Raw genomic sequence first — 27,669 nt, 5'->3', positions numbered from 1 at the left:
CAATCATAAGAGGGAAAGGGGGGGCCCTGTTCCTCGCCTGAGGAGTGCCGGTCACGTGACAGGCACCGAAGATGGCCGCCCTCTCGAGCGCTTCGGCGGTTCCGCGGTCACGTGACGGGGGGCGGGCCCGGCTCCTGACAGCGCCGAGGTCAAGGCAACAGCTGAGAGTCCGGCATTCACTCGCTCGCCATGCTGCGGAACGGAGCCGCCGGAGCCTCTTCCCCTGCCAGCCACGCCGCCACCCGGCCGGTCCGCGTCTGGTGCGACGGATGGTGAGTGCCGAGGGGAGGGGAAGGAGAAGGTGAAGGGGAGAGGAAGCTGCCTCAACGCTTCCATGGCAACCGATGCCTTGCCGTTTAGGGGGAGCGCGCGGCTCGCGTCCCCATGGCAACGCCACCTAGGCCGCGCCTCTTGGGGCGCCTGAGCAGCTCCGCGCTTGCTTTCCCTCAGGGCTCCGTCCCCAGAGTGAGGCACCCCGAGGAGGAGGCTCCGGGAGGGGCTGGCTTGCGTCCATGTGGGAGTTGGGTGTTGCCCATCAGCATCTGCTGGAGAGAGAGCCCGAAGCGCCCCCAGCTCGCCACTACGGGATCCCCAAGCTCTCTGAAGCAGATTGGGCGCCACCCCGTCTGCTTCATCACTTTATCCACTTTAAATCAGCTTTTAGTGAGGCTGTTAAAGGCTCCTCCTTAAACTACAAACCCCAGAATGCTGCAGGCATTTTAAGTGGATTCATTATTTAGTGTGTCACTTGGCGCTTCTTGCTTCTTTCTAGCCTGCTACTGAGGCGTCTTCCGGATCCTCCTCTTAACAGCCCGCCCTCCCCCTGTTTCATGCGAGAGACTTTGTGCCCCCCGCTCAGTGTGCCTAGTTCCCCGATGCTTCCTACTAGCACAGACTTGTCAACAGACCTGAGCATGCGCAGTGCGGGCCTCGGGGATCCTCTGAGCGTCAGGGGTTGGGACAGACTGCAGAGAGACGAAGCCAGGCTGTTGCCCTCCCTGCCGGTGGTAGGTGGGCACCGGTGGCATGACTTCCCCCTTCCCCTATTGGCTTGGCCCTAAAGCAAGCCAGTCTTATGTCCTAATAAACCCGTTATCCCTTCTGAAGGGACTGAGTGTTCTTTCTACGATGTGGAAAGACCTTTGGAGCTTTAGAACAGAGTCATAAATACCCCACGGAGAGGTGCTTTCAGGTTGTTCTGTGACCTGAATTCTCCTTGTTTACAGGGAGGGGTATATTTAGTTATAAAATGATATAGATCCGTGTCTATCCCTCCTGCTTTAGATTGTCCCTTATTGTCATAGGCGGAGTTTAATGATCCCGAATGATATTTGCCTCAGCCTAATGAGATCACATGGCTCTGTCATGTCAGAATTTTGCAACTTTCTGATTACTTCCTTTCTTTACAACACACCCCAAGATACCAAGTTCATTTGCTGTCTGGTGTATCTTTTGAACTTTTCCTGTTATAATTGGCACTCCTGGAGAAGTGTGGAGCCATTTATATTGTGTCTGTGGCCCCTTTCACACAGCTGAATAAAATCCCACGTTTTCTGCTTTGAACTGGAATATATGGCAGTGTGCACTTAGATAACCCAGTTCAAAGCAGATATTGTAGGATTTTCCGCTTTGATATTCTGGGTTATATGGCTGCATGGAAGGGCCCTGGGTCTCTCTTTCCCATGACTTTTCCTCCGTTTTTCAGAACATAGATGAATGTGCAAAATATGTCAGTCATTTTTTTATCTACTGTAGAACATTCCAGACATTTCATGTTGGTGACACAGTTTTTAGACAAGCATCATTTTAAAACACTTTGATTCACTTTTATTTACAAACCAGAGGTTAAAGCAACCCCTTATAAAAGATACAGACACATACATAAACTGTATAGGAGCATAACATATCTCATGAAACCTTTCATTTATATTTATATATGTGTTTTATAGCTTATTTCACATAGACATAGAGGTCTCTCATTATGTTCATGTATCACACCTTCACATTACAGCCATCACACTAATGTATCACAACACAGTTTGGAAAACTTTGATTTACTGGATCCTGTATATATGAGCTCCACATAAATACTCATTAGAATATTACTAATAATACTGACTACATGCTGTCAGATGCTTCTGTTTGAATACTGAATCTGAAAAAAAACCAGATCATCTTTCTTTTTAAAAGTTATGTACAATATTTGTGTTCTGGCCTTGTGTTCAGGAGAATGGGAGATTATACTTCTTTTTTCCCTTCATAACAATTATGAGCTGCTACTACTAGGTAAATTAAGATATAACATAGTGAATGGCTGGAAGACACCCAAAAGTGTTTTTGATGAAATTTGAATTTAGGGATGTTTTCTCAGGAATTTATGTTATTCACTCATACTTTTGTTATGAGGAATCTAGGGCCCCATGTACACTGCTATTTGACACAGCTTGAAACTGCATTGTATGGTCAGTGTAGATGCATATAATGCAGTTAACCTGTTTTATTTGAATTTACACTTTTTTTTGTCGTGTCAGGAGCGACTTGAGAAACTGCAAGTCGCTTCTGGTGTGAGAGAATTGGCCATCTGCAAGGACGTTGCCCAGGGGACCCCCGGATGATTTGATGTTTTTATCATCCTTGTGGGAGGCTTCTCTCATGTCCCGCATGAGGAGCTGGAGCTGATAGAGGGAGCTCATCCGCCTCTCTCCAGATTCGAACCTGCGACCTGTCGGTCTTCAGTCCTGCCGGCACAGGGGTTTAACCCACTGCGGCACCAGGGGCTCTGAGTTTACACTGACCATATATTGCAGTTTCCTACTGCATTATATAGCAGTGTACATTGAGTTACCTAGGTTACCACTTATCTTATTTATTTTTATTTTATTCCTTTTATCTTCTAATGCCTATTTGTTTGAGATGGTTTGGTTCAGGACAGAATTGTAATACAGTCCTTGCAGGTTGTTTAGCACTATGCTTATCATATCATTTGAAGCAGTGCTACTTGAGGTGACCATTCATAAATTCCATTTTGAATTTTGTGGTTATCGCCATTTCATTCACTTCATTAAGTTGTGTCACTCTTTCCATTGCTGGTTTAAAAGATAAATTAAGCACTATATTGCAGTTATGCTTTTGAAACATTATCACTGGTGGCTGGGCCAGAAACCATAACCTTGTGAGGATCATCTTTGCATTTAATTCTGGGCATCGCAGTTCAGTGGCAAATAAGAGAGTATTATTATCACATTATAGAATAGTGCCTCTTGAGCCATCTGATGCGGGGGACCAGCAACTGCCATAGCTAATGTGCCAGGAATTGATATTGTACTTGTGCCCACTGACTGCAACAGTTCTTTTCTGAAAACATGCTTGCATACCAGTATGAATCCACAAACCACCTCTTTGAGTATTTGAGTAGTGTTCTAGAGAACTGCATATATATGGATATTGCACTTTCTTCCTGGCAGTCCAAAAAGCACACTTCTTGTTCAACCCTATTTCTTAATACCTAATTCTCAGGTTTCCCACCCCTTCCATATCACACTATATCCTACAAATTAAAATAAAAAAGCTTGATAAGATGCTGAAATAGTCTTTCAAGTGTCTTTAGTCAGGTTGGAAAATAACTGTTCAGTTTAGCAATATTTTGGTGACCATGAGAGATTTCACTGGGATGCAAAGGTTGGAGGAAGAGAAGGGGTTGGAGGAAGTCTAGACTATGGAACTATTATATTGTGAGACTCGGGATGAAAATGCAGATATGGGAAAAGTTTCCTTTTATTACGAAATGAAACTTTGCCTTAAGGGTAATGTTTTGGTGGTGATTGCTTTGGGGCAGAAAGTCAGATCAGAGTCACAAGTGGATTTTTGATTTCCCATTTTCTAGAGCAGTGGTTCTCAACCTGTGGGTTCCCAGATGTTTTGGCCTTCAGCTCCCAGAAATCCTAACCGCTGGTAAACTGGCTGGGATTTCTGAAAGTTGTAGGCCAAAACACTTGGGGACCCACAGGTTGAGAACCACTGGCCTATATAGTGAGGATGGATAATCAAAGAAAAGCACCAGCCTCTTGCATGTGTGCCCTTGTCTCTGGGCATGGTAGTCATTGAAGGAGTCTACCTAAATACCTAAAGGCAACAAATCCCATCAGATTTTGTTTGCTCAGCAGGACCAGCCTTGAATAGGAGACCATCAACAAATACCAGATGTTGTAGGCTTTCAGTGGAAGGCACTACCAGAAGTGCCTCTTTGGATTTTTGCCTAAGTAAACTGTGAAGTCAGCTCTGTCTTCTCCTACCCACTTCTTCAGTTTCCCCTATTTATAAGTTTTCCCAATAGAGTAGATTCCTTCCTTTGTATTAGTTTTGGGTGGAGCATAAAAACTCCTAGAGGCCAGCGTTAGTTGGTCTATTCCATTTGCCAGTATACAGCTCCTTTGCTGGACTCCTCCTTATTTTGCAACAGAACTACAGAGAATAGAGACTTGGGAATTGTGTGGTAATCCTGGGCTGAAGCAATCCAAAAAACGGGCATCCTTAGCACCTGCATTTAGCAGTATCCATATATCAGCAGTCCAAGAGACAACAGAAGCTTTTGACCAGCTTAAGCTTCACAAGGAAGAAGATTGAGACAGTATATAACCATAGCTTTGCACCAGAGATAGGAAACTTTCAAAGATTTCAGAGAGATGACTGCAACCAGCAAAATCTCCTTTTGTAATGTATTGTTTCAAGTTATCCTATAATAGTCCGTGACAGATTTAACCCTTTATTCATCTTGTTTTCAGTAAACTCGTTTTGGTTATCTTTTTGCCTTGCCTAAAGTGCCTCTGAGTGTTAAGGGTCTCAATCTTAACAGAAGGCATACAGATAGCCCCCGAGTAAAGCCAGACACTATAGTTTTTTTCCCAAAGGCTCGGGCGTGCCATCTCATAAACCCTATCCAATTCATAGGGTTGCCATAAATTAACAGATGATTTGAAGGCACAAACATACTTGTTCAGTGGTGATCCCTGGACCAGTGCTGGTCTCCAAGCCATCAAATCTCAGTTCCTCGCAAGTCTGTAGGAGGAAAAATAACACAAACTTGAGACACAGTACCAGTCCCTGACACATGGATAAATATTATCATTCCTTTCAAAGAAGGTCAATTGAGAAACACTGAATTAAGAAACACTTAATACATAGTTTCTATGCTAATGACTTCACTCATAAATATTTGTACTGTATTTGTTGTCCCATTCAGTGTAACATTTCTTGCCATCTGGCTCTGTTCACTCATAGTAGCAACTTGGATAATACTGTTAAGAACTGAAATTGATTGTGTAAGCAGTGTCAGGAGAGCAGCATTCCTCATGACTAAGTGCAAATCAGAACAGGCAATGCCAGTTTCTATTAGCAGTCTCAAAGACTTTATTAGAAATCTATGTTGTCTTCTCTCACACATTCTAAGACATCAGCACAGGAACAGCATGTTGTTATCGAAGGAAGGCCCATCATTTTAAAGGAGACTCTCTACTCTCAATAACAATAAATTTCAGCAATAATTCAAGAGCTAGGGAGAGGTCTTGCATACCAAGATTTAGTGGGGTAGAGATAGGTAATTACAGAAAAGTGGGAACTTACTGCATGTGTGGCCTTGACTCTAGGCATGCTCCCGACTGCATCGCTGCTTCCCTGCCTCTGTTGTTGATTTTCTAGGAAAAAATGCAAATGGTGCTTGGAACTTCTCCATGGTAACCGCCTTAGTAGTTATGTGTCTGTTGAAAAGTAACCCACAATAATGCTGCACAGCACCAAGGCCAGTTCTAGGTTGCAATAGAAGCCACTGTTGCTGACTATTTGATCTGCCTCTAGCTCACTTGCCATCTTCTGGTTTGGAGTGGGATTAAACCAGAAGAAGGCCTATTCCCTTCAAGATGTTTTCTTGCTTGTTTTGTTAATTTGTAATACATATTGAAATAATTTTTGCTTTCATAATAGCTGTTTTAAAAAATGACTGTTTCCCCCCAGTTTGAGATAAAAAAAAGTTCTAAGAATGTTTTCCTGTTTCATTCTAGTAATATAAGGTACCTTCTTCTTTTTACTTGTGAGGTATAATGTTTATATAATGTGTTCTTCCTTGTTCCCATATCACCCACCAATCTGCCCTGTTGTCCCTGTAATAATTTCTTATCAAGAAAAGTGAGGCTGAACCAATTTGCAATGAAAACACAACAGTGGAAAGCAAAGAAAGGTGCATGGGTTTTCCATAATGTAGATTGCTGCAGGAGTGAGTAACAATGCGTGTTGCACTTGTAAAGGACATTATACATAACCTGGGTATAAAATATTAATCATGTAACGGCTTTGTTTTATTGTTTTGCAGTCACTTAAAGGGATTTTGGAGGGAAAGGGGTTTTTCTAGGTCTGCCTACATATAGTACATGAGTTGAAGGCCTAAGAAAAAAGAAGCTTCATCTGGGCCCAGATACTAATTTTCTTTGTAGTTTCTTCAGTAGCTTCCCTTTATCTCTGTATCAGCCCTTCCAAGGAGGGAACTACTTTAATCAATAAGTGCTTGTTATGAATAAGCGCGTGTCTGTGTACTATATCTACACATCTATGTCCACTTATATTGCAGAGACAATTAATATACAATACAATACATAGTATTATGCTAGCAACTACTTCTTTATAACAACGCATTCTTTGGAGATGACAGTTTACAACAGGGAATCAGTGAAGTAAGGTGCATACCTTTTCCCCAGTGACCTTTTTCTCCCTGGAACAACTTTTCACCTGTACTTTTCCATCAAAGCAAACATCATCAGTTTCTAAACATTTATCTGACATTCCACAGGAAAATAATATTGAGGGGAGTTGTGTCTCATGGGAAGAGTAAGAAGTAGACAAAACTTTAACTGCTTCTTGCCAATTCTCCATTGCAAATTTCACTCTCCCATTGTTACTTTGCAACAGAAAGTGTCTTTCTGGCTAGCTTTTCAGATGGCTGCATTGTAATACTGTACTGTTTGCATTGTCTGATCTTCACAGAAATAACACACTGGGAACTTTTAGAAAATCAGTGCCTACCTAAAATATTTTCTGTTTTTGGCTGTCCAGTTTTCACTTGCAGTATTGATTTCATACAGAGATCCAGAAATGTAGCAGAAGTCTATACAACCAATAATAATGCACTCAATGGACCCTAATATAGATAAGTTCATTCACCATATTGCGAGTCTTTTGTTATTGAAAAATAATCCAGAGATTCTGTAGCTATCACCATTGTTAAAATAATTTTAGATATCCTTGAGGTAGTAGTTTTTCAAGATCAAAATGTATTGTGACTACACACTTATGACTGTCTTTGGAATGAAGGACCCAATTTATTAAAATTTTTAGCATTTGCAGTTTTTCACTTAGCAGGAATCGAAGTGATTTCTGTTTCTGTGGAGAGTATGTAACAGTGGGCAAAGTACAGGGAGATGTTTTTGAGAAACATAATAACTGCTTCTGAGAAAGCAACTCTTAAATTAACATCGTTTGTTGTGGTTATGCGTGCTTTCAAGTCATTTTTGATTTATGGTGACACCAATTGGACCCTATCATGGGGTTTCTTGGTAATATTTGTTGAGAAGGAACTTGCCTTTGCTGTTCTCTCTCAACCTGCCTCTGAGACTGAGAGACTATGAATCCAGTGAGTTTCCATGACTGAGCGGGGATTTGAACCCTCATCTTCAGAGTCATGGCCCAATGTTCAAATCAATACAACCTGCTGGCTCTTCAACATTAATGTACCTAGTTACAAATAAACCATGTTCAGATTCCTGCCTCATTCAGGAATTATTGTGTAGCTGAGTGCTACCTAGCTCAACTGACACTTCGTGTGGTGTTTTTTTATATATTGCACAGGAAAGTCTTAAGAAAATAATGAGTACCATACCATTCTCACAAACCCTCTTGTCTTTTTATATAGCTACGACATGGTACATTATGGGCACTCCAACCAGCTGCGTCAGGCTCGTGCAATGGGAGATTATCTGATTGTGGGAGTCCACACAGATGGTAAGGAAATTATTGCATTTTTTGTCTGTTTCAGAAACATTCCTGGCAAGGGAACAATTACTCAGAACATAGGTTTCGACTGTGCCAATATCTACAGATTTGCAGTGCAGTCTTATTCACAGTTACACCATCTTTACTACAGTTCAATTGATTTGTATTAGAGAAAATGAAGTTGCATGATAGGTTCACTTTCAGGTGAGCCGAATATAGAGGACTTGTAAAGATAGTGTAATTTAAGACTGCATATTTACACATGAAGATTCCCTCCTGCTGTTTGTAACAGAAAATTGTTTCCCTTTTCATTCAAACCTTTTCTCAGAAATAAAGTTCAGTGATAACATTAACCAAGACTAATTAAATATATTCTAAATACTGTGCTGCTTCCCTCAGAACACCGTCCCCTACATTTGGAAATAAATAATTTCACTTTCTCTTGTTCTGAAAAAAATAAATGAATTGGCTATGATAGTATCAGAGATGTTTTAAGAGTAGAGAGTCAGGTAGAAGCTGGGACTATGTGTATGCTAGTATTTAGAGTGTTATGTAGTCCAAATTTTCTTGTTTTTAGAATATAGCACCACATAACTTTACCCTTCCCCCCCTCTCCCCATTGAGAATGTCAGAAATTGAAGTACAAGAAGTATCCATCAAGGTGCCAATTTAAAATAGCACGGGAGTGTATTTGTTGCATGGAGGTAAACCTCCAAATTATAATTTTTGGCTCATATGGAATTTCTCACATTTTTTCTAATAACATATAAGGGGAAAACTTAACTGCATAGTGGGTAGAAATGTAATCATAAAAATGCTTCTCAGTCTTTTGGTTCAGAACCACCAACAGGAAGATAATATTGTGGGTTCTTTGTACAAAGCAGAACAACTTCTTCCAGTCAGTCCTAGCCTAGTTTCTGAGGAAACAACAGCCATTCATATACGAGATGCAGCCTTTATTGACATACAAACCAATCAACAGGAGTTGTATGCCAAAATACATTACACATAAACATTGTTCGCTCCCATAAGGTGTTAGTATATTGGTTTGTTTCTCTCTGAGATACCCATTCCAGGATCAGAAGTATTTTACCAAATATTAGTTCCACCAGAAAATGATGGTGGTGGGGCTAGAAAAAGCATAATGGCACTCTACAATGTCTGCTTGAGTAAAAGGCACAAGTGGAAACTTCAAGCTTTCAGAAAGTGACAGCATGGAGGGATGAAATTGTAGAAACAGAACCTAATAACAGTAAATAAAATGAAGTCAGAAAGGGGGGAAATCCAATGTCTATTATTTTTATGAGATATTTATCATAGAAGCTTATAATTAACCATAATTATATGGCATCTAATTCAGTATATAAATACAAACATTACTCTGTCTCAAACTTTGAGTTTTTGATAGCTGGAGAGGGGCAGTTGTGCAGCCTGTGCACTACTCAGAGGTTCAAAATAATTTGGATGCCTATCTGCCACTTCTCACTTGGGCCATGGCTTACGGAGCATGGCAGAAAAGCCCAGCTCTATAAATTGTCCATGATCTTATTAGAGTTCATAGGGCTTTGAACTACTATTCTGTTTTATTATTATATTTATGTATACTCTGCTTTATCTCTCCCAAAGGAGGCTCAAAGCGGCTTGACATAAAAGCATTAGCATACAATTTAAAATATACAAATATGCAAACATCAAAACAAAATTAAATATAAACAGTATTACAAATTCACAGTTAAAATCCATTAAAACATATTCAAAGTTAAAAATCCTAAGCTGATGGCAAACACTGCTAAAAACAAATCAATAAATATTCTTAGATATATAAAATAATTTTCTTTACGGAACAAGACTTGCTGCTTCTCTTTTCCACCTGAATACTGCTTGGCCTGAAAAATAGACATTCCAAAGATCTCTCAACCCTCTATTTCTTTCCCTCCCTTGAAACCTTGTGACAAAAGGATCTGGGTTTTGTCTTGGTACCCTGAATCCTTACCATCCCTATATGAGTTTTTTCTACTCTGAGGTTGAGCCATTTGCTTCTTGAGGCTGAAGTGACAACCAGCTGATGCTCCTCTTGCTCAGGCCACATCACCCCACCATCATCATACATTAATTCAAAGCCAAGAAGCTTGCTTTGTCTTGTTTCAGTCCCCGCCCCCATAATCACACGTACCCTGCATGGGATTTTCAGCACTGTTGCATCTCTTTTCCTAGTTATGCAATCTCGGCAAAGTAACATGGCAAAGGCAAACCACAGCTACAGCAATTGCACATATGCCCAGCTGAGATGATGCAGTTGACTTTCCCCCCTTTGCACCATTGTGGATAGGCTCCTTGGTATATCAGGGAGATGGAAAGAGGTTGGCAAAACCACTGGGGCACTGCCACATTTTGATGGGAGTAGATGCTTTTATTCCTGGACTCAGGCATCAGGTTATGTAGTTAGTCTGACCCTAAACTTTGTCCATTCTTTTGATATTTCACCTTGCTCTGCCAGTATTTTTCTGCGCTCTCTCTTTAGCCATGACTGCTTGAAACAGCACAAGAGGTTGACACTAACCAGGTGTTCTCTTCTCTTCATCCCAGAGGAAATCTCTAAGCATAAAGGTCCTCCTGTCTTCACTCAAGAAGAGAGATACAAAATGGTGAAAGCTATTAAGTGGGTTGATGAGATTGTGCCAGGAGCGCCTTATGTTACAACACTGGAAACTCTGGACAAATACAACTGTGACTTCTGTGTACATGGAGGTGAGCCCATGAGTGTCTTCTTTTTTGTAACCTGGTATCTTTACACAGTGAGAGTGGCTGTGCTTAAGTGTGGTTCATATGCTAAAATAAAGAGACGAACTGTTTCTATATATCTTCTAGTAAATCTCATGCTTGTTCTTTACCCTAGATTATAACAATTCTACTAACATGTGTAATAAAGCCATAAAGTTCTGGTTGGATAGCTGATCGGATGTCTCATGTTTTAGAAAAGATAGAGTGGAGGCCAATGCTGTTTACAGAATCTCACTTTTTCTAACAACCCTACAGACTGATCCCTTTCATGATACAGTACAATCCCAATATCCACCCATGGTTTCACTTACCATGCCCAACACAATATGTCCTCTTTAGACATTTTCTAGCTCCCACAGAGCGACTCTATAGTATTCTTGTCCCAGAAATCCTTCATTTAAAACAAGGTTCATAGTTATATGTGGTTTTTGCGTATCTATGTGAAGTTCAGGAACCTATCCTGTGAGGATCCAGGTGTCATGCTGTGCAATGGTCTTCATGAAGCTATTTCTTTTCTAGGTGGGGAAGAGTATGTAATAAAGTTGTTCCTATCCCCCACATTCACAAGTACATTGTGTGACTTTTGAACTCCCCAGGCAGATCCCCAACTTTACAATAAGGATATGGTGCTCTTTTTCTTTATAGATGATATCACACTTACAGCAGATGGCAAAGACACTTATGAGGAAGTGAAGAATGCTGGGAGATATAGGTAAAGCTTTACTTCTTGCTGCTGTTGATCTCTTCAGAATCCCTGCCTGTTTCAGAATAATGATGAATTGCTTAAATGCTCCGTAAACCTATCTTTTTTGCAGGTATAACTTGCTCTTCTTCCATAGAGTTAAAATGTACTGTCTCAGATTATTTTGCTTTGTTTAAAATGTTTTAAAGTGTTTTGATTATATGCCTTTAAAACAGAAATTGTCATTTAATTGTTTATAGCTATGGTAAAATAAGACCTTAGTTATATTTGTATTTTAAATTACTATAAGCCACTTGGGCCTCATTCTGGGAGAATGATAAAGTATAAATTAAATAGATAAGACGTCAATTTCCTTCTGACCATTCTCTGGGGCTTTTTCTCTTTCTTCTTTGTCTCTTGCTTCAGTCACTATGGTGTATTTTGGTGCATATTTAAGGCAGCAAGCAAAGGCTAATTTGAAGACACTATGAATATTATTGAGTAGTCATTACTAAGGTCTTTGTCTTACTCTGAGCTTGTCTTATTGCAGGGAATGTAAGCGCACCCAGGGAGTATCTACTACAGACCTGGTTGGCCGTATGCTGCTCATGACCAAAGCCCACCACAGCAACATTGTGAGTTAAAGGGAAGGGTGGAAAGTTTGAGGGAGCAAGGGACCACTTGACAAATATAACATATTCCTGTGTGAGAACCAAGGATGAAATAGGAGCCCTCTTCTGTGTCCCAGCTATGGGGGCAATTCAAGATAGATGGACATGAGGGCCTTCTCGGGGGAAACTTGCAGAAGTCCATTGTTCATCAAGGAAGTGGGTCTGGTATGCCATAGTTGTTCTACCCATTCCCATGTCTTCTAAAATGTTTTTAAAATATTTTCATGGTCAAAACTGATTGGGATGGTATGCTCTTCAACTTCAGGAGAATATCCTAATCAGCAAACTTGGCTGTTGTCCATTCACTTTTGGGTAGTACAAGAATATCACTATATCAAAACACCCGAGAGAAACTAGTGTGATTAATTTGGATGTTGCCTTGGACAACATGTAGCATCTCAATTTGGCAAGATATAAAAGACCTCACAGTTCAGCCTAAAAGCGAACCTCAATGCAGGGACCGGAAAGATGCTGCATGCTGGCCAACACTGAGGTATTCCTCATGGTTGTTACTGTGGTTCCAATCAAGAGATTGGGGAAGGAAGCTTGCTACATTTGTATATCTCTTCTTTAAAGTCTTTGAGATTAGCTAAGAAACAATCCAGAAGTAGAAAACATCTGGGAACTTAGCATTTAAGGAGCTTAATTGTGTGTTGTTTTATTGTTAATGTTTCGTTAGTTTATTGTCCATGTTTTATTTTAATTGCTTGTATTGTTGTTATTATTGCTTGTATTGTTGTATTTGGGCTCGGCCTCATGTAAGCCGCACCGAGTCCCTTGGGAGATGGTAGCGGGGTACAAATAAAGTTTATTATTATTATTATTATTATTATTAATAATAATAATAATAATAATAATACTTTACCCTGCTTTCCAATAAAACCATTTGGATTCCAAGCCACATATTGCCTCTTACTCCAAAAAGAACTCTTGCCTTTTGACAAAACACATTTCTTGTTGGGTTGCTATTGGAGGTCATACTGGCACCAATGTTTATTTCTTTCCAGTGCCAAGTGGAAACATGGAATTTTCTTAAAGCCTTTTTGTGGGACGAAATGCACATGGTTTTACATTCTAGTTTTAAAGTTATTTTAATAGTTGTCTTTATGATATATTTCATCTTGTTTAAATTATTTATGGTTTTAATTTGGAAGTGTATAATGTGTATAATGTTCACAGCATGTGATCCTATGTACAGGTTATAAATAAATAATGGATTGCATGAGGGAGTTCCTATAATGCTAAGGGCTTCCGATCTGAGAATCCTCTCTGGACAGATTGCAGGAATGTTTTGGAGCTTTCATGGCTCTTACTGCTCATTGCTGTGATGTGTACTGGGATTGGAGTTGCTTAGCAGAACCTTTTTAGAAAGCTAGTGCCAAAAGCAAAAGAAAAGGCATACCTTTGGTAGATTTGCCTTTGAAATGTGTATGGGGTCTTTTTGTTAGTGTTTAGATCTTTTGGTTGTATGGATGATTAGAAAAGAACATTCTTGTTGTGGATAGCACAGACAGCAATTGGCGGGAGACGCTGGTTGAAAGGCCGGCATTGGAACTGGAGCCCAGAAGTGTCCAGCAGCTCCTTCAACCAAGCCCATGGAAGTAACTAGAGCCAATGGAAGTAGCTACAACTCCTCAGCCTGCAGAACAAGTTCAAGCAAGCTCCTCTGAGCAGGCTGAAGAAGGGCTAAGTGTCCCAGCTTTTATGGACCTGCGAAGAGAGAAGGCGCAACTTTGCAAGTCTTTGAGATTAGCTAAGAAATAAACCAGCAGTAGAAAACACCTGGGAACTTGGCATTTAAGGAGCTTAAGTGGGGCATTTTGTTGCTGGCTTCAACATGAGTGCCTGGAGCTATGACTTCGGATTCTTGCTATTTGGTAGTTGTGATCTCTGGACTTATTCTTGGATATTAGCTGTTGGATACTGATTTAACCACGAACTCTGGAGTCTCTTGTATTCAACTCTTGTCCTTTGAATGGACATTTGGCTACCCTGTTGGTGAACTCCCTGCTGTTAACTGGGGTCAAGGCTTTTGACAATTCCTTCAGGAAGGAGTGTTTTTATTTTTTGTTTTTTTGGACGAAACACATGGGTTACAAATTAGGATGTTCAAGCAGGTTAGATCCTTGTGTGGCAATCTTAGATTGTAACAGTTCTTCAGATGGACAGTGTAAGTTGTCTTGGAGATCCACTTGAGAGTATAGAGGGAAATTTGAATTTCACCTCGTGTCTCGTGTGGCTAAAGATGGAAGTCCACAGTGCTCTATTGAACAATTGCTACACTAATTTCAGCTAAAAGTCTATCATTAGGTACATTTAAAATGTTTGGTGGGCAAATCTGACTGATGGTGGCTGTGCCCTATCAAATACCTGGCCCTGCATTCCTTTTTAATTGGCTAGTGAGAATTTTTGCTATTTATATTTTCTCCTTCAGGTTGAAGACATGGATTACCGGACACATGCAGACAACCTTGGGAAGGTGAGTTCTGCCTACAACACTTGTAACTGAAGCCTGTGACCAGGCCAGTGCTCACTATCCTGTTTCTGCTGTTTTACTCTTGCTTTCCTATGCTATGATAAACCACAAGCAAACTACGGTTAATTGAGTATGGATGGAGTTTAATGTTGTGTATTGTAGCCATTCAATGATTTGCTCATAAACAAAGTGTGTTTAAGAACCACAACTGAACAAGTTCATATCCAAACTGACTACAGCCATTTTGACTGGTTGCCAAGTCATGGGGTTGTCTGATGGACACACATGTTTCAAGAAATTAACTGCAGGCATGGAGAGTTTTAACCCAAACATTTCCTTGGGCCCTTTACTTTTGCCTATGTGTTATAAGGAAAATACAGCTCCTCTGACCTTTTATACCTGTATTTCCAAAGAATGTCATTCCTGTATACTTCAGTAATGTCATGGGACAGCAAAGAACCAGATACAAGCTATGGTTGCCTTCTTGCACAACCCACTGATAGATCAAAACATATGGAAGGAATGGGCGGGTTGTAACCTGGCAATCCTCATAGACAGGCAAGCCCCCTGATATTAGTTGTTCACATTATGAATATATTATTTGGATGACCATGTCATTTTGGAGAAGTTCTAGAGGAGCACATCAGAACAGCTTAGCAATCGGGGATCTTTGTGAATTATTATACTAGTTTCTAGTCCTGCCAATACTGATAAAAATAACTCTTTGGGTTCTTGTGTTATGTTTGGAATGACACATCGGGGATGCTAGGCGCTGGGGCCCCGAGTCGGCGCCGTGCTCGCGCTCCACTCTTTGGGTTCTTGTGTTATGTTTGGAATATCTTCAGCACCCAGTAACTTCAACATGCCAATGCCTTAAATCAAGAAACAGTTTTCTAAGCTCTACAGAGATATTTGCAGGAACACCTCAGCAAGCAAGAGTCCAAAAGTGGCAGGCTAAAACACGGAACCTCAAGCCATGGCTGATACCGAATGAGAGACTTCCTCCTGGGCAAACAGAATCCTGGGCAACTTGGAAAGTGCTGAACAGACTGTGCTCTGGCACCACGAGATGCAGAGCTCACCTTAAGAAATGGGGCCATAAAGTGGAGTCCACGACGTTCGAATGTGGAGAGCAAACCACAGACCACCTATTACAATGCAGTCTGAGCCCTGCCACATGCACAGTGGAGGACCTTCTTATAGCAACATCAGAGGCACTCCCAAGTGGCCAGCTACTGGTCAAAGGACATTTAATATAATGTCAGGTTTTAAAACATTGTGTTTTTAAATACATTACAACTGTACCCTTGGTTTGCTTCCGACATGATAAATAAATAAATACCCAGTTCCCCTTTGATTATGCTGGAAATGATAGTGTCTTCAAAAAAGTAACTGCTTTGAGTGGATCATCTCTGATCTCAAGGAAATGGCTGTTTGGCATTAGGGTTGAGATGCCCTCGCAAATGATGGACATATAGCTGCAGAAGCAGTACCTAGTTCTGTCACATGGGGGAGCTAAGCTTCCATTCTGTTCTCAATATTTTGTAGCACTTGATCATGGGTTAATTAGAGTATTTGGAGCTTTAAAAATACAAAAGCTTTGATAAAAAGCAAAATAGTAAATTAATATGCAGAATCAGGCAAAATTTATCACTGTATTTGTCTCATCAGAGATAAGGCACTTGATAGAATAGTCAGTAATGCACAAAGTTGTTAGTTACATTAAGAAGACACAGCCAGAGCAGTGGGGCACATGACAGTTTTTATTATGCTTCTTAATCAAAACAGATTCATTTCTTAGCACAGTAACTGGCCAATTTAATTCATAGTACTTCATGAGCACAAAAAGAAAACTCTGCTCAATATTCCTGTAGCCTGAGTTTCAATTAGCTTGAGTTTCAGCTGATACTTCAGTTTCTGGTGTCCTTTCCTTTCATTCTTCCTTCAATATGTCACAAAACTATTAACCTATAGTTATTAAATTTCCAAGAAGGAAATATGAAGGCCAGAAACTATTTTTATCTTTGTTATGATCAAATCATTTTCAAAGGGAAATATTCCTTTATAGACCCAGTCTCAGCTTTTTCATAAACTACTTAGGGCTTTTTTGTGAATAAATGTTGCTATTCATATGATCCAAGAGTTAATTAGGGTTGCCATACAACTTGAAGAAAAAGAAGAAAGAAAAATAAGAAAAATAAGATCCTGGATCTTGTCTGGTTTTGGAAGCTAAGCAAGCTTTGCTCCTCTTGGTACTTGGACGGGAAACACTGGGGATCTCCCGGAGCCCTTCCACACAGCCCTATATTCCAGAATATTTAGGCAGAAAATCCCACAATATCTGTTTTGAACTGGGTTATCTGTGTCCACACTCAGATAATGTGGGGTTTTCTGCCTTGATATTCTGGGCTATAGGGCTGTGTGGAAGGGCCCCAGGTGGGACTGAGAAAGAAACTTACCTGAAACCTTGGAGAATTCCTGCTTGTCAGAGTTGACAGTACAACACTGGATGGGAAAAAAATGTCTGATTAAGTATAAGGCAACTTCCATTGTTCCTGTAAATATCAAGTATTAGAAAGAGAGGCAATAGCAAGATTTCATGCCAAAGGAAGGCAATAATTTCTCAGTGCCTTTAGCTTATCCATTAAATTAATATTTGAAACACTTCATCACCAGTATTAAGTGACCAAAACCAAATCCTTCTTGTAAATTGCAAATCTAATACATTTGTATCAAATAGTGCTTGAAGTACTAATCAGATGGCTAAAAATGAGGCAGCTGCATGTAATTTATTGGCTGCAGTAGTTTCTTTGTATAAAGTAAAATACTAAATTTTAACTCAGCCTTCAGTTGCCTTTTAAATTTCTGCTTATACTTATTTGTTATTTCTGCTTTTGTGTTCTGAAACAAAAGTGAGGGATTTGTTATCAATTGTATGGCATTGCTATGCTAGAAATATAGGCTAAACAACATTTTAGGCTGGGTATTCTTCAGCTTTTTTCAGTAAAACCTGCCGAAGTATTGAATTTGTATTCTTTTTTTCTAGTGCCCAAAAGGTCACAGCCCCTGGACTGGAGTTTCTCAATTCCTGCAGACATCTCAGAAGATCATCCAGTTTGCATCTGGCAAGGAGCCGCAACCAGGAGATACCATCATCTATGTGGCTGGTGCATTTGACCTTTTCCGTATCCTGGATCTGTTTCTTTGGGGCTGAAATGAAAGAAGGGGCTGTATATCAAGAAAGCAGGAGGGTTATATCCCACATTGGCACTGCCTGCGCAACAGTTCCCAACTTGCTTAGGCTACATCACCCCACTTATTTAAGAGAGCTGAATTCTATTCTAGTCAACTTGTATCATATTCCTCACTAGATATCGCCAGGCTTCATTTGTTTTTTTCTGGTCCTCCCCACCTCAGCTTCTCCCCGGGATAGGCAGACATATCCATGTTTTTACCCTTGCTTCTTTTCCCCTTGATCTTGTTTGGGCAATGCTGCGTTTAGTGGTCCCTATGTAGACTTGTCCACAGCTGCATCGTATACGGTAGACTCCTGCAGAAGTGAGAGGATCCCTCTTGTCCTTTGCTGAACGTAGCAGTTGGTGGGTCTTTAGATGGTTTGTATGTTGTGTTTCCTCATCGGCTTCTACCATATACCATGCAGTCGTGGACAAGTCTACATAGGGACCACCAAATGCAGCATTGCCCAAACACGAATCAAGGAATATGAAAGGCACTGCAGACTAATTCAAGCAGAGAAGTCAGCCATAGCGGAGCACCTGATGAACCAACCTGGACACAGCATATTATTTGAGAACACAGAAATGCTGGACCACTCCTAACAACCACCATGTCACACTACACAGAGAAGCCATTGAAATCCACAAGCATGTGGACAATTTCAACAGAAAGGAAGAAACCATGAAAATGAACAAAATCTGGCTACCAGTATTAAAAAACTCTAAAATTAGAACAGCAAAACAACAGAGAGGAAACAATCTGGGACATCTAATTACCTCTCAGCAAAAGATTGCCCCAGACACTGCCAGGCCATCAAATGCTAATCAAGGTGGTCAGTTGAAACATTCACACCTAGTCCAGCAGACAAGAGTCCCACCCTGGTCATTCCACAGATATATAAACCCTTTTTCCTAGTTCCAACAGACCTCACTACCTCTGAGGATCCTTGCCATAGATACAGGCGAAACGTCAGGAGAGAATGTCTCTAGAACATGGCCATATAGCCCGAAAAAACCTACAACAACCCAGTGATTCCGGCCATAAAAGCCTTTGACAATACATTTAGGAAATTTTATTCATACAATTAGCATTTGTTGCTTTAAAAAAGGGAACCAAATTATAAAAATCCCAAAATGTTGTTGTTGTTTTTGGGAATAACAGGGCAGTATCAGGAGTATATTCTGTAAAATGTAGCATTGTTTTCCTTTGTTTTGATTCTAAACAGGTAATAGTAAGTCTGTAAATACTGTGTCTTAGATACTAAATACCCTGAAGGCATCAGATCCCATTTGATCTTGGACGCTAAGCAGAGTCAGCCCTGGTTAGTACTTGGATAGGAGATCATGAAGGAATAGCAGGGGCTGATTGCCTATATTTCAGAGACAAACCATCTCCTTGGCTAAGAAAGCTCTGTGAAATTCATGAGATCTCAGTAAGTCAACAGGTGACTTGAAGACATATAAACACAAACATAGTACTCATACCACAGTTCCAGAGTGAGTGTCTGTTTGCCATATACAAATAATTTTTTGCTGAGATATTACAAGAAGAAAACAAATCTAGGAAGTAATATGTTTAAACTCTAGTCCTTTTATCCATTGCCATAGGCTTTCTTTCTTAATATATTCAAATTCCAGATGTCGGTCATGTGGATTTTCTAGAAAAAGTGCATCAAATGGCAAAGCAGCCTTATATAATTGCAGGATTGCACTTTGATCAGGTGAGTATCTGTGCGTTATTGCCTATATGAGGAGTTTTCCTCATCCCTTCACAATGGAATTAAGGAGTTGGAAATGTAATACATTGCATGTGCTGAAGCTGATTGATATTTTAATTACAGGAAGTAAATCTATACAAAGGCAAGAATTACCCAATAATGAATGTGCACGAGCGAACTCTCAGTGTTCTAGCCTGCAGGGTGAGTATATGGTTAGAATCCTTCTCTTTAAACTTTAGCATGTCTAAACAGAGCAAATAAAGGCAATCCTATTGAAGTAAAGCTAGTCTAACCCGGGTTTCATTAAAAGTGTGAGAAATAATTATATCCATTTTCCAAGAAGTGAGGCCAGTATGTTCTATGCATATATCCAATGCTCTTGGGTCTGAAGGGGAGAGAAAGGGTTTCAGGATTATGTGCATCTTTGACATTATAGTCATAGAATCAAAGAGTTGGAAGAAACCTTGTGGGTCATCCAATCTAACCTCCTGCCAAGAAGCAGGAAAAGTATTTGAAAAGAAGTAATAAAATAACATCTAGCACAGTTTCTTGATGGCTTGCTAAGCCAAAATGTTCAGCAGTAAAGCATGTTTTTCATTCAGAAGATTCCAGCTTCAGTGACAGCCACCTCCAGCTAAAAGAATGAAGCATCACCTGATAGGCGAGATGTTTGCCTGAGACTCAGGAGAGACCTTAGCTGTATCCCCACTGCAGAAATATAGCAGTTTGACACCTCTTTAACTACCATGGCTCAATAAGCTGTGGAATTCTGGGATTTGTCATTTAGCAACATGTTTACTCTTCTCTGTCAGAGAGGTCTAATAACACAACAAACTACAACTTCCAGAATCCCATAAGATGGAGCTATAGTTAAAGTGGTGTCAAGCTGCTATAATTCTGCAATGTGAATGGGAAGCTTGACAGGCAGAATAGACCATGAGGAGCCAGCTACACAAATAGTTTAATGTAGTGTAGGGCAGCTTCCTGTGTTAAGTAAGTGTTACCCAGGATTGCTTAAATAATTTAACATTAATTAGAACTCATGTTCTGTGATGCACTTTTGGGATAAAGTAATGTACATTAAAGTTGCACATGTAGAGCTTTTTCTGCTGTTTCTTCATAATTATTTTTAAAAAAAAGAGAATGAAAGAAAAGTATGAATAGTGTGCCTGCAGTTTTGACAGCTAATAAGTGAGATCAAGCAGCAGGATATATGGGAGTTCCTGCAGAGTGAAGTTGCAATGAATTCAGCTCACACAATGAATTCTGTTATCTCACACTTGGAATTTAGTAACTGGAATGGTCACTGGCAGATGTAGGAATCTAAAGTTGCAATTGATTATTCTCCTCCCCTATTCCTTTAGTATGTTTCTGAAGTTGTGATTGGAGCTCCTTATGCAGTCACCGCTGATCTACTGGATCATTTTAAAGTAAGTACTATTCATACAAAGATCTACAGATGGGAGGAAGGAGGGGAAAAAAAATCACAGAGCTAGATGAGATCCCAAGAGCCAGTTAGTCAAGACTGCTGGCAGTGTACAACCCCATAACTGAAATATCCTTCAGCAGACTGCATCCAATTTCTGTTTAAAAGTCTCCAGTGAAAGAACAGTCCACCATCACTATGGAAGACCATTCCACTTTAAAGCAACAGAAAGACATGTTTGGCACCAAAAAGACTAATGAATTTATTTTTTAAAAAGTTTGGGGTTTGTTTGTTTGTTTTTGTGAGATACAGCCCACTTCTTTTTCTGTCCAAAAATCCATCTTCTGTACTCCTGGCTACCTGCATTCCTCATTTTAACAGTTTAATTGAGTTGGAGATAGAGAATGGTTTCATTGTTGCTGGGTTTTTTAAAAAACAGTTGAGTCAGTAATTTTTGCTTTGTTATAAATATCTTCTCCCCACTTAGGGAAGCCTGGGGATGAGAGTAGTAATGATTATTGATCTCTTTCTACAGGTGGATCTCGTTTGCCACGGGATGACAGAATTGGTCCCAGACAAGGATGGATCTGATCCATATGAGGTAAAAGAAGGAGAAACCTGCGTCAGTTTTGCTGTAATCAAAGCATGGCAGATCAGCAAGTATTTTTCCTGTATATGTGTACATGTTAAGGATTGCATTTCCAACAATTTGTGACCTTGAGCTATTATCTGTGTGCAAAGCCTTTGAGCAGATTATTTTTGGAAATAAGGCCACAAGAGAGCCTCTTCTCTAGCAACAGCAGAAGTGCCCACTTTAGGAGAAGAATAAGTTCACAAAAACCAAGTGGAGGTAGAAAATAGGTATTCAAATCCATTCTTTAAGAATGACCTGGCCCTCACCGAACTATTTTAGAAGAATAAAGATGGCAGGCTTATATGTTCCAGAACATCGTCATCCTTGGAGAGGGAGAGGTAGGGGGAAGGGGGAATTCCCAGATGCCAAAGGGCAGAAACAAAAAGTGGTCAGCCCCAGTTGGATCTTTTGGTACAATGAAGGGCAGTGATTTGAGTAACCTATCTGAACCAGACAATGTAATCTGCCCATAATGCTTTGGGATAGATGGCAGACCGAGGAACCAAGCAGGCAGGCAAAGAAATATCAAGTTCCTAATCTCTCTCTCTAAACCGTCTTATCCATAATGGACAAGAAAAAAGTGAGAATAGTGCAGATGCTGCTGCGTCTTCCAGCAACCATCATCTTAATGTTTTTGTGTTGTAGCATCTGTCAAGAAGCAGTTGTGTCATATTTTCATAGCTAAATTATTTGGGAATATTTCTAAATATTTCTGAAGGCCTTATTTGTCATCAATTTTATTCTGTTCCCTGTGTCTTTAGGAACCCAAGAGGCGTGGCATCTTCCGGTTGGTGGACAGTGGCAATAACCTCACAACAGATCTGATAGTGAAAAGAATAATTAAGAACAGGTCAGCTGCCCTTGACTTGAATTCATTTTGAGTTTAGCTCACTGAGGCTTACTTTGCACTGTACCATAATAACCCTTCTCACCTGTCTTTACATCTATGGCTCCGCACTAATCAGTCATTTCTTCTTCATGGTCTCTGTGAAATCACACACATGGTACTGTATTTCCTATGCCTGTGCAGTTAGTTCAGAAACTTCTAGTGTCTTTAGGATACATTTTGGTGGTAGCCCCGCCCAAACTCCCCAATAATCTATATAGTCAGTGGGAGGGGCTACAGCCTCAGTTCCTTTTGTCCGTTGCTTTTTCAGCAGATAAGGAATCTCTCTGATCTTTTGACTAGCTTTTTATATCTATTATTCTTGCCCTCTCAGGTTTTTTTTACTCATACTGTTGCTGTAGAAATTCTGTGTGCTGCACAACTCTTGCTCTCAATGGTTTTATGTCTATGTTAAGGCTTCCATCTATAGTATTCTAGTTTCTTGGCCTTGCAAGACCTGAATTATATGTAAATAATATTGCAGTCAGAATCACTTGTGCACATGTGCACAAACTATAGATCTGTTCAGAGTTCACTTGGAGCAATGACTTTGGTGCAGAAACTGGAGAGAAATACCACTAGCTATCCCACAGAATGAATCTGACTGCCTATAAGAATAAAGAAGACTCTTGCACTTGATGTTTGGCTAGAAGATGGTGTTTTAAGACTTCACTGGTAATAGAGAACTTCTGTTCTGCACAGTTTATTGCAGTGCTGGCTTCTTTCTGTTGTTGCTGGTTCCTATCAGAGTCATTTGAGGTAAAATAAAGTATGTGTTTGGGATTCCAAAGTATCCCCACCCACGGTATCCTGATAGTATTTAAACAATATCCCGTTCCTAGTTCTCTAATTCTTACCAAGCTTCCAAGTACCGGTGATACTGTATTGTGCCTATGAGAATCCAACTGGGAGCAAAAATAATTTGGAAGCCCAAACACTTCATTTGCTTTATTGGAAGTGAGAGCCCAGCAGACCTACAGGGCAGGGTTGTCCCTTCCAGGAACACAACTCCAAAGGAATTAAGAATTCTTAGTGAAATCACCATGTAACCTGTCTCTTGGTCATTTCAGGCTGGAGTTTGAAGCCCGGAACCAAAAAAAAGAAGCCAAGGAGCTGGCTGTGCTGGAGGCTATGAAGAAAAAAGAGGAAGACGTAGCCCAGCAGAAGGCAGGCCTAAAAGGGTCCCAAGATTACAAGAGCTAGCATGGAGGAAAGGTGCAGCAGAATCCTCCCTTCTGGAGCAGTTTTCCTGGAGGATAGGATACTGCTGTCAACCTCAGCAAGGCCTGTGGTCATGATTTTCCTGGCTTCAAGTCCACAGTTGCATATGGAGAAAGATCCAGGATGCTGCTATCTAATATGCCCAGGCCCACTCACATGGGAAGGGTTTAATATTTACCTACCAATAACAGATTTTAATTCCAATGAATGTTTGCAACACTGCGTGGTTTTATCTTCTAACAATATCTGACCTGTTGGAATTGGGAAGCAGGAATAATCTCTGCTCTGCTTTCTTTTAAAATCTGTACATTTCAGACCATCCCTCTGATTTTTGCCTGCCAGAGCAGGCAAAATTTTCTAATCTTCAACACCGTCCAGTCTGGCTTGGCTCATATCCTACACAGCACTGATAAGACAAACCCCAGGGTACTCACTTAATAGCAGTACCTCATCAAGTTGGGCCAGATACCCCCAAAGCCTCCCTTTTTCTGAGAAGAAGGTTGTAGCCATACTGGCAATCACATTTCTCGGTTGGGCCCAAAAGGGAGGAAGAGAGCCAGTCTGTAGGTGCTTTCACTGCCTTACACTGAACTTGATACATTCAAAGTCTTGTTTAGAGCTTAGTGCAGCTTAGGCTTCCCAGCAGCACACAATATGTTCTCATTATCCCATGTTCAGATGTGCCTCTTTAGATCCATAGCTAAGCAAGGGTCGCTGAGATTGCATTATTAAATGTTCCCAATATGGTGTAAATCTTTAGAAATCTTGCTGTGGCTCGATATGCTTATTATACCTCCCAATACATTGCTTTGCAATAGGAATTCTACTCTACTCTTGTGGCTCTTGTAAAGAGGGACTGAGATCTCTGCTAGCCCCAGCTGAGCATACAGCCATTGTGGATAAATGCCTTGTACGGTGGAAGTAGGATGCATTGTTGTGAGGCTCACAGATGCATCACTTGCCTGAGACTTCTTTCTCATGCAAGGTGGGAATGTACACAGGAGCTGTTCATGAGGGTGGGGTTCTTTCTTGTCCAGATGGGCTCTTTTCTATCTCTCTTGTGCACTTTCAGCAGTGGAAATTAATAAAACATCAATGACTTGTGTTTGTGTCAATGGTTGGTGTAAGACCTAGAATTGAGAACTGCTGACCATGGCTTTGGGTCTAACCAAGCAAGGAAGATGTGGTTTCAGTGAATGGAGGTGGATCCTCCTTTACAGTGTTGTGAGGTGATAATCTTCTCAGTGGTCGTGGTGAAGAGTATCAGTTTGCTCTCTCTCATTTGCTATGAGCTTGAGGAACATCTCTTTACTAATCTCTGGAATATTGTGTGTGTTTAGTATTTAATAATTGTCAGGAAATCAGAAGACGCTTACTTCTTGGGAGGAGAGCAATGTCCAATCTCGATAAAATAGTAAAGAGTAGAGACATCAGACTGGCAACAAAGATCCGCCTAGTCAAAGCCATGGTATTCCCTGTAGTCACCTACGGATGTGAGAGCTGGACCTTAGGGAAGGCTGAGCGAAGGAAGATCGATGCTTTTGAGCTGTGGTGCTGGAGGAAAGTTCTGAGAGTGCCTTGGACTGTGAGAAGATCCTTCAGGAAATAAAGCCCGGCTGCTCACTGGAGGGAAGGATACTAGAGGCAAAGTTGAAGTACTTTGGCCACATCATGAGGAGACAGGAAAGCCTAGAGAAGACAATTATGCTGGGGAAAATGGAAGGCAAAAGGAAGAGGGGCCGACCAAGGGCAAGATGGATGGATGGCATCCTTGAAGTGACTGGACTGACCTTGAAGGAGCTGGGGGTGGTGACGGCCGACAGGGAGCTCTGGCGTGGGCTGGTCCATGAAGTCACAAAGAGTCGGAGACGACTGAACGAATGAACAAATTGTCAGCAATGAAAGCTTTTGTTATTGTACAGAAGATTTGGGATTAAAAATTAAGATGGGAGGTTTTTTTTTTTTTTTGGTTTTTTTTTTGAGGTAACCTATTCCATTACTAAAGAAAGATATGATAAGCAAAAACAACTATTCTTAAAGACACAGGAGGGTCAATATTTCAATATGACTTGCACTGATTGAGGGCCAAATAGGGAATGGAAATACAGTCAACTGAGTATATTTCTTATTGCCATGTTGTCAGTGTTGCAGCAGGTTTGTTACCCAGGATCAGATGAGTGCAATCAGGAAAGAAGAGAAGGGAGACAGCAACAGATTCCAGGCTTTTTATTCAATCAGGCCTGATCGGGTGTTCAGAATACAATATCTGACACACACTGGGAGTCAGATTTGCTCCAGCATTTATAGCATAATTTTCAGGGTTACACATGCGCAGAAAAAGTCCTGACATTTACACAAATCTAATCAACATCCGTTTGTCCTCGAGGAATCGCAGCCAAGAACATTTGCTGGCAAGATATACTGTTTTCCTTTCCACCAGCTGACTACATTCCCAGAGGACTTACATAATCTTTAGAATGAATCATCATTTCATATATTTCTCTTCATACATATGTCTTCATATATATCTCTTCAATTTATCCAATTTATCCATTTTCCTTACTAATTCTTCTTAATTTCCCCCATAATACATTCACAATATATTCATAGTACATTAGTCTTTTCAATTGATTCATTTAAAAGATATATTTAATTGCCTGCTATTTACATCGACCAGACAGGAGGTGGCGCTGTTATACCATATCTTCAGATGTTCGCTTCTTCCCTGGATTAATAATTATCAATTGTTCCTGGCACTACTCTTACAACTTTCCACAAATAGCTCTCTGACCTCGGCTTATCCAAATATTGACATATGATAGAAGAGCCTGCCAGGTTTCTGAGTCATCTGTAAAATTCCCCTTCTACCAAAGACGCTGCTTTCCTTCTCAGAGACAGGTAAGCCCTCACTTCTCATTATTTTCATTTCAAATTATAATTATTATATTTTTCTTCATACAGCCACCACATTCCCCCCTTTTTGCGAGCGAATGTTCCACAGTAGCATCGCAAACTCAGGATGTTAGATCCTTATTTCAAAGCAAGAAAAGAATAACAAGAATTTTAACACAATCAAACAAAATCATTTATCACAATTACTGAAGAATGTCCCATACACGTCGGCACTTCCACAGTGCTCCTCAATCTTCTGTCTGATTTATTTGACCAGCTTCCAGGTATGTGGTCAAAACCAGAGCCGTAGTCCTCTTTCTGGGTCTCATGGCGCTGTTGGTTTGACGGTATGAAGTCTCAAGAGATCTTTCCGTTCAGGAGTCGCAGTCCACTCAGGTGGTGCCTTTTTTATTCTGGTGTAATGGATCCAGGCTTTGATTCCTTCCACTTTGACAGCTGTGGGAGTTGAAAGCAAGACAGTAAAAGGCCCTTTCCATTTTGGTCTTAACGGTTCTAGTCTCCAATCCTTAATCAGTACTGAGTCCCCCGGGCGGAAGGAGTGTAAAGGAGTAGCTGGCCAAGGTGGTCTTAGTTCTTCAGTGTATTGTTGAAGTTGGGCTATGGCCAGCCCTAATGCTTGAACATCCCTTTTTAATGCTTGCTGTCCCAATTGATTAATATCTCCTTGAAGATGCCTCAATCCAAGGGGAGGTCTTCCATACATAAGTTCAAACGGGGACAGGCCCAAAAACTTAGTAGGAGTACATCTAATATGGAGCAAGGCTATAGGCAGTAACCTAGTCCATGGCAAGCGAGTCTCTTGACACATCTTTGATAATTTTCCTTTTAGAGTTTGATTCATCCTTTCTACTTTTCCTGAGCTCTGAGGTCGATAGGCACAATGCAACTTCCATTTTGTTCCCAATAGTCGGACCAAGGACTGTAAGACTTCTGATACAAAAGCTGGTCCATTATCTGAACCAATGTGCAAAGGAATCCCATATCTTGGGAT

General features: G+C 40.6%; 1 protein-coding gene across 2 annotated transcripts; it reads left to right on the top strand.

Moving 5' to 3' along the window:
* Positions 1-121: 121 nt before the first annotated feature.
* Positions 122-24,868, top strand: PCYT2 (phosphate cytidylyltransferase 2, ethanolamine). Of its 2 annotated transcripts, none has more exons than XM_060764865.2 (13): positions 122-272; positions 7,955-8,043; positions 10,621-10,782; positions 11,461-11,527; positions 12,048-12,132; positions 14,603-14,647; positions 17,691-17,829; positions 19,519-19,601; positions 19,722-19,799; positions 20,963-21,028; positions 21,560-21,625; positions 22,420-22,508; positions 23,615-24,868. In XM_060764865.2, the coding sequence occupies exons 1-13, from the start codon at positions 190-192 to the stop codon at positions 23,745-23,747; spliced, it is 1,185 nt and encodes a 394-aa protein (XP_060620848.2). In that variant the 5' UTR covers positions 122-189; the 3' UTR covers positions 23,748-24,868. The 2 variants fall into 2 exon arrangements, with proteins under 2 accessions (XP_060620848.2, XP_060620849.2); XM_060764866.2 differs by lacking the exon at positions 122-272 and adding an exon at positions 927-1,007.
* The last annotated feature ends 2,801 nt before the right edge of the window (positions 24,869-27,669 follow it).

Source organism: Anolis sagrei, chromosome 2 (assembly GCF_037176765.1).
Source record: "Anolis sagrei isolate rAnoSag1 chromosome 2, rAnoSag1.mat, whole genome shotgun sequence".
NCBI classification, from domain to species: Eukaryota; Metazoa; Chordata; class Lepidosauria; order Squamata; family Dactyloidae; genus Anolis; species Anolis sagrei.
The sequence above is the reverse complement of the archived record's forward strand: the minus strand, read 5'-3'. Positions and strand labels throughout refer to the sequence as shown.

Coding starts and splice junctions, on each gene's coding strand:
- PCYT2 (XM_060764865.2), top strand. CDS start 190: ATGCTGCGGAACGGAGCCGCCGGAGCCTCTTCCCCTGCCAGCCACGCC. Junction 10,783..11,460: donor TGACTTCTGTGTACATGGAG/GTGAGCCCATGA, acceptor TTTTCTTTATAG/ATGATATCACACTTACAGCA. Junction 21,626..22,419: donor ATGGATCTGATCCATATGAG/GTAAAAGAAGGA, acceptor CTGTGTCTTTAG/GAACCCAAGAGGCGTGGCAT.